General features: G+C 35.6%; 1 protein-coding gene across 1 annotated transcript; it reads right to left on the bottom strand.

The window, feature by feature from the left end:
* Positions 1-411: 411 nt before the first annotated feature.
* Positions 412-5,744, bottom strand: LOC114167343 (CDPK-related kinase 5-like). Its single transcript, XM_028052412.1, has 11 exons — positions 4,906-5,744; positions 3,799-3,929; positions 3,585-3,626; positions 3,345-3,453; positions 2,768-2,846; positions 2,383-2,679; positions 2,194-2,303; positions 1,598-1,705; positions 1,461-1,523; positions 1,205-1,372; positions 412-965 (listed from the first exon to the last, which is right to left on the bottom strand). The coding sequence occupies exons 1-11, from the start codon at positions 5,428-5,430 to the stop codon at positions 828-830; spliced, it is 1,770 nt and encodes a 589-aa protein (XP_027908213.1). The 5' UTR covers positions 5,431-5,744; the 3' UTR covers positions 412-827.
* Between the last annotated feature and the right edge of the window lie 459 nt (positions 5,745-6,203).

Below are 6,203 nucleotides of genomic sequence, written 5' to 3'. Positions count from 1 at the left end.
TATTTATATATTTTTAAGAGAATTTTCATCGTTAATTATCTTTAATTTTTACTCTGAAGCTAATTTTTATTTGAAATAGACTTCGTTTACTTTTATACATTAAATTCTCTTCATCTCAAATATTTTACTCAATTTTCCATTTTTTTTTTTGAAAAAAACTTTCTTTCAAATCAAAAGTAATTTTTGATTTTTGATTTAAAAGAATTATACAAATGTTATACAGTTCCTTTTAGTTTATATTTAAAAACATTATCCAAATTAAAAATTACCCTTAAAACACAGATTCTTAATACCAGTATATATTTTCTTATTTGCATCGACAAACTGTCTTTTGTAACATGTATAACTTTATTGCAACAGTCAAGTTATAGAGATATGGGTATTCGTGAATTTGGAACCCGAGTACGAACATGATCAGCACCTTTAAATGATGAGAAAATCATATAAGAAAAATCAAATTACAAATTCCCAAAAGCTAGAATAATGTTGAAAGCCCAAAAGAGCCCTAAAAGCCTCTTTCCTTCAGCTCGGGATATAAGACAACGAATTTGCATGTGGACAAGATCACAAGAATGATACACCTCCATTGTGAATCTTCTAACATGTTACAGATTAGAGATTAGCCTTTCAATACACTACAACTTTACAGTGGAAAATACAATCGCCTGTAGCAGGTTTGCCTCACTTGATGAAAGAACGAGATAATTCTATAAAGGTATATGGTGAGCCACAATGTGAAAAAAGAAAACCACCTGAAGATATGGTTGTAATGATTCTTTTAGCAATTTTCTAAGCACCCTTGGATATTTGCTAAGCTTCTTAGATCTCTATTGAGCTTTTGCAAGACTTCTAGATGGGCCATGCAACAGTTTGACAAACCCAAGGAAACTTAATTTTCCATCAGTGTGCCGAATCCAATCATGGAGAACAGCATGAACAGGGACAGATGGACCAAGCCCAAACTCCTGGTTATTTAGATAAACTAAGTTAAATCACTGTTCAACTGAACCCAAGTTAAATACACTGATAGTGAAATTGCTGTTCTTTTGATTCAGAAACAACTATGCCTTAAGTAAATGTAACTCATTATCATGAGGAATGAAGAAAATTAATATATTAAAATCACACTGCAACACCGCGAAAGTTTGAAATAGGTATGTATGCATAAACTATCATCAATTCATCGTAGTCAAATAAAACATACCGAAGCTAGTTCGTCAATGACTATGGCCTTGTTACCGTCCTTTTCAAAAAGTTCGTAAGCATAACGTGCACGTTGCTCCCACTGGTCATGTGTTTCAAGTTGATGAACACTAAGGGCAGCCGCACAGAACTCATCAAAATCCATCCTTCTAAATTGTAATGCATTAAGCTGCCACCCATATTATTCGTAATCAGTAACTACTACAGGTACAGAATGCCTTTTGAATAATTTCTATGGCTAAATCATAGTACTTAACTGATGTCAGAAAGTCAGGTACGCGTGACTCGTTCATAGCATCTGTTGCATTCACCATCAAGACCTGAGGCAGCCCAAAGTTGTGAGATGAGAAATATCTTCCCTTAACATCTTAAAAAAAATTGAAACATAACCGACCGCTTTGATATTTTCCAAGTTAATGGAGCCCTTTTTGCTTGGCTCTAAAAGTGAAAACTGCTCCCTCAAATAAAATAGCTCATCCACAGTTAATGTCTTGGACAGAGCCTGATCCAGTGCCCGGGAAGAAAAATTCCAGTAAGTTATTCAGAAGCAAATATAGTGTGATCAATAAAAAAGACAGCAGGAACAATCAAAGTAACTGAAAAAACCAATGCTCTTTAGTCACGCCACTCATTTTAGAAAGGAAACATGCACTGTTATGAAACAGTTTCCAAAACAAATTTCATCCATGATAAAACCTTAGTCTGACTAGTTTGCAACATTGTAAAATAATTGACAGGGTTGCTACTGAGATGATTTGGGGAATAATAAAATCGCTTATCCAGAAACATTAACTTCAAAATAAACTCTTAGATAAGTAGGATAACCATTAATAGGTGAAGAAGATGAGAGCTTGGAGAACAAAGCCATAGAAATGAAAATCAATAGAGATGATGACAAAGGAAAATGGGACATACAATTCAAATAGAGGATCTATTTTTTATCAATGTCAACTTTTAAATGCAGACATAATTTTAAATAAATAGACATACCCTTAAAGCCGCTTTCCGTAGAGATGAGGAACGCATGTATGCCTTCATGAGCTTGAATATTAGAATATCCAGAGGTACTTTCACATCCTTGTTTTTAATCCATGGATGACCTGTGAGGTGTCCAATTGTTGTAAGTAACAAATATAAATACAGGCACAAGAAGCAGCAATCATTGCTGAGACAACTCACATAACGCCTGTGCTGCAGACATTCTTTTCCGTGGATCTTTATTTAGTAATCGCATAACAAAATTTGTTGCCTCATCTGACAGAGAAGGCCAAGGAGGTTCATCAAAACTTGGATCAGCTTTTAACACAGCATGGAAGATACCAGACTCGGTCCGGGCCCAAAAGGGACGACTGCCACATAGTAAAATATATGCAATCACTCCAATACTCCATACATCAGCTTCGGTACTGTAAGCTCTATGAAGAACTTCGGGTGCCACATAGTATGCACTGCCAACAATATCATTAAGTCTTTCATCTGTAAAGGACAATGAAAAGTCAAGAAATAAAGCAACTCCAAGATAATAAATAACATAACATATTTATAAAAGGAATAAAAAATATACCTGGTTTAACAAAATCTGACAACCCAAAGTCTATGGTCTTCAGGATTGAGTTCTCGTCCTTGGATGTGAACAAGAAGTTCTGATCCAAAAATTAGCCATCTTCAAAAGTTGTTCTTGATAAGAATCAGAGGACAAGTCCCATATGCCAAATCAATCAAAATCGCAAGCATCTTATTGCCTATTTGTACTAGATGATTATGACCACAAACCAATGTTGAGTAAAAGGAAGACTATGCTCCTTCTCATAAATGCCCTCCAAAAGCTAGGAATGGCGCATTAAAATTTGTGTTTTCCCCTTTTGCATTTGTTTTGAAATCTTAAACAAACATAAGATAAATGATTAAAATATTATAATTACAGACAATAAAACCTTTCCTATAGCTTCCATTTTATTTTCTTTTTCTACCCCTTACTCCCCAAAAAGATAAATAAAATTTCAATCATAAAAGGCCGTTCTTTAATGAAAAAGATACTCCATACATCTGACCACGTAGGCTAAGCAGCTGAGTTCAATATTGTGAAACAGAAAAGGATAGGGTAGGAAGAACAAATCTCAAAAACTACATATATACTTCACCTCAGGTTTAAGATCACGATGCACGACGCCCTGAAGATGGCAAAAGGCAACCACATTCAGTATTTGTCTCAGGACAACTTTTGCATCTTCCTCTGTGTACTTCCCACCTCTGAAAGAGCAAAGAGATATCTTATACTCATTAAGCTCAATACTTTGCCACTAATAACTTCCATTCATCCCCAATGTCAGTGGCATCCAAATTTTAAACATTCACATGTTCATTTTGAAATAAATGAATACCTTGACAATATTCTGTCTAACAGCTCTCCTCCTTCACACAACCTAGAAGATGCATAACAGTTTAAAGAAAAAACTGTTAATACAAAACTCAACACACTTATCCTTGCTTAAGTATCCAATAAACGAGGACAAATTATCTTTGTATTATAAATTAAATTGCCAAAATCAATAACTAGAGCATATAACTTAAACAAGCAACATAATTGAAGCTTACTCCATTACTATATAGACATTATCATGGTCTTCATATGCATCATAGAATTGTACTAGATTCTTGTGCCCAGTCAAAGCTCTCAAAATATTTACCTCCCTTCTCACATCTTCAATAGCAATTGCAGTGGTCATCTGCAATTAAAATAAATAATGCACATACATTTATTAGTACATATAAGTGTGACTTTACTTTATTATCATAAAAAATAAATTTATTAATATAACTCAAAGAGGCTACAGAGGTTTACATCAATAAATTACAAGTAAAAGGAATATAGACAACAATTGATCAAAAGTTCTGTGAGATTCGACATGGATCCATATCTCGTACTAGATTTTCGTAATAAAGTTTATTTCTACATCTACCTTCATAAGTATTCACAAGTTTATGAGGCCCCACTTGTTCAATGCATAGATCCATTCCCTCTAATGACCCAAAAATCATGGAACTGTGGCAGTAACAAAGTAGCTTAAAGAGAAATAATAAAACAAAGATAAGAATAAGAAATGTAAGAACTTTACTCTACTTAAATTGTAACAAAACAACAGATCCATAGTTGACTATAAGCTATGCAACCATTCAAGTGGAACTCTCTTTCACATTCCAAGTCTAAACTAGCATTGGAAAGTTTCAGCCGGTCATTTTCTTTGCCTCAGCATTTTATCATATTTGTTAAGAAATCAATACTGTCTTAGACAGCATAAACTGATATGGAAATGTAGAAATGCATGATCATCACAATCGAACAGCCCCATGCACCCAGTCAAATCCCCAATACTAACAACCCAAACAAATCACGTACTCACAATTACAAACATCAATAAAACTAACAGTAAGGAGCAAGGTTTTAGAAAACGGTCCCCAACCATGATTTCGGCCACAAGGTCTTTTGGATTCTCCACAACCATAATTGCATCATAAGCCACATTTGTGCACAATTCCCCACATCGTCAATAATAGCGACATAATTTAAAACCTTAGCTAGGAATGACAATTCAACCACAATTTTCAAAAACTAACAGTGAAAAGCTTAAGATAATTAGGGGTGATAAAATGACAACCATAACTAAAACAACTTATGAATTGCATGTGAATTTTGGTGGAAACCTTGGCTTTTGGAATGACTTTAACGGCCACTTGTTGTCCCTTCAGCTCTCCTTTCTTCACCTTAGCAACACAAGTATATCCAAAATGCCCTCTCCCAACCTCATCTCCAACTTCATATTTATTTCCGAAATGTTTGGAGAATCCAAAATTCTTGTCGAGCCCCGCTACCGCCTCCGCCTCCGGTATGGCAGCCTCGTTGGGTTTCACGGACCCGTGCCGCCGCGCCAGCGCCGCCCTTATGTGTTTCGCCGGCGAGGGCGACAGAAACGATCTCTTGAAGAAGCGGCGCGGCGAGACGGGGAACACGTAGCGGCCCGGACTCGGACTGTAAAATGGGAAGAACGGAGATCTCTTACCGTTGTCGACCTCCTTAGGGTTTTCGCTCTCGCCATTGGCGCTGTGCAAGTGAGGTTCAGCGCTGTGACTGTGAGTGACTGCGACGGCTACGTCTTGAGAAGGTAGAGTGGGGGAGTGAGTGGCGGATTGGGTAGAGGAGAGAGTGGGTTTGGAAGTGCAGAGACCCATTCGGTTTTCCTTGGTTACGAAGAGATCACGCAGCGTGGTGATGTAGTGACTCGAGGTCAAAACATTGCATGTGATAACAGTGGGGAATGGATCGTGGATGAGGTTGAACTAGGAAGTTCTTGCTTCGGAGATTTTCTAGTTCAGTTCAAATGTAGAGTTTGAGAGAATTAAGGTTAGTTGGGTTCGTTGATCGTGGAGACTGTTCGTTTAACAATGGTGGTGGGGACTGGTCTGATGGAGAAGAAGAAGAAGGAAAAAACAGAGTAAGACTCTCGTACGAAAAAAAGAAACGCCGAAAATTTCGGTTTTTTTCCACACAATAAAACTAAATTAAAAAATTTGTGATGCAAATAAAGTTTAGTTACCACATGGAAAATATATTCCAACCCCAAAAATAAAAACAGGGGTTAAAATCAAAGTGGTAGTTGTGGTCTTATTTACCCTACTTCTGTCCAATGGTGGTTTGTTCAGTATAATTTTATCACGTTCCGTACATGACACTGTCCACACTTATTTGTAAATTACATAATATATGAAAATAAAAGTCTATTCTCCAAGGATTTTAATTTTTATAAATAATTAATATAAATATTTTTACACTTTTAACTAATTAAAAAACATAACTTATTTGACTTAAAAATAATAAATTTTACAACACCAAATAAATAATATCAAGTTGGTGACAATACAATATACAGAGATTGGTATTTTACATTCAAAAGTTTGATTTAGGAAATATTTTATCTTATATAATTTGAAGTCTCGAACCACAA

Source organism: Vigna unguiculata, chromosome 2 (genome assembly GCF_004118075.2).
Source record: "Vigna unguiculata cultivar IT97K-499-35 chromosome 2, ASM411807v1, whole genome shotgun sequence".
NCBI lineage: Eukaryota > Viridiplantae > Streptophyta > Magnoliopsida > Fabales > Fabaceae > Vigna > Vigna unguiculata.
Note: the sequence above shows the minus strand (reverse complement) of the source record. Positions and strands in the feature narration are given on the sequence as shown.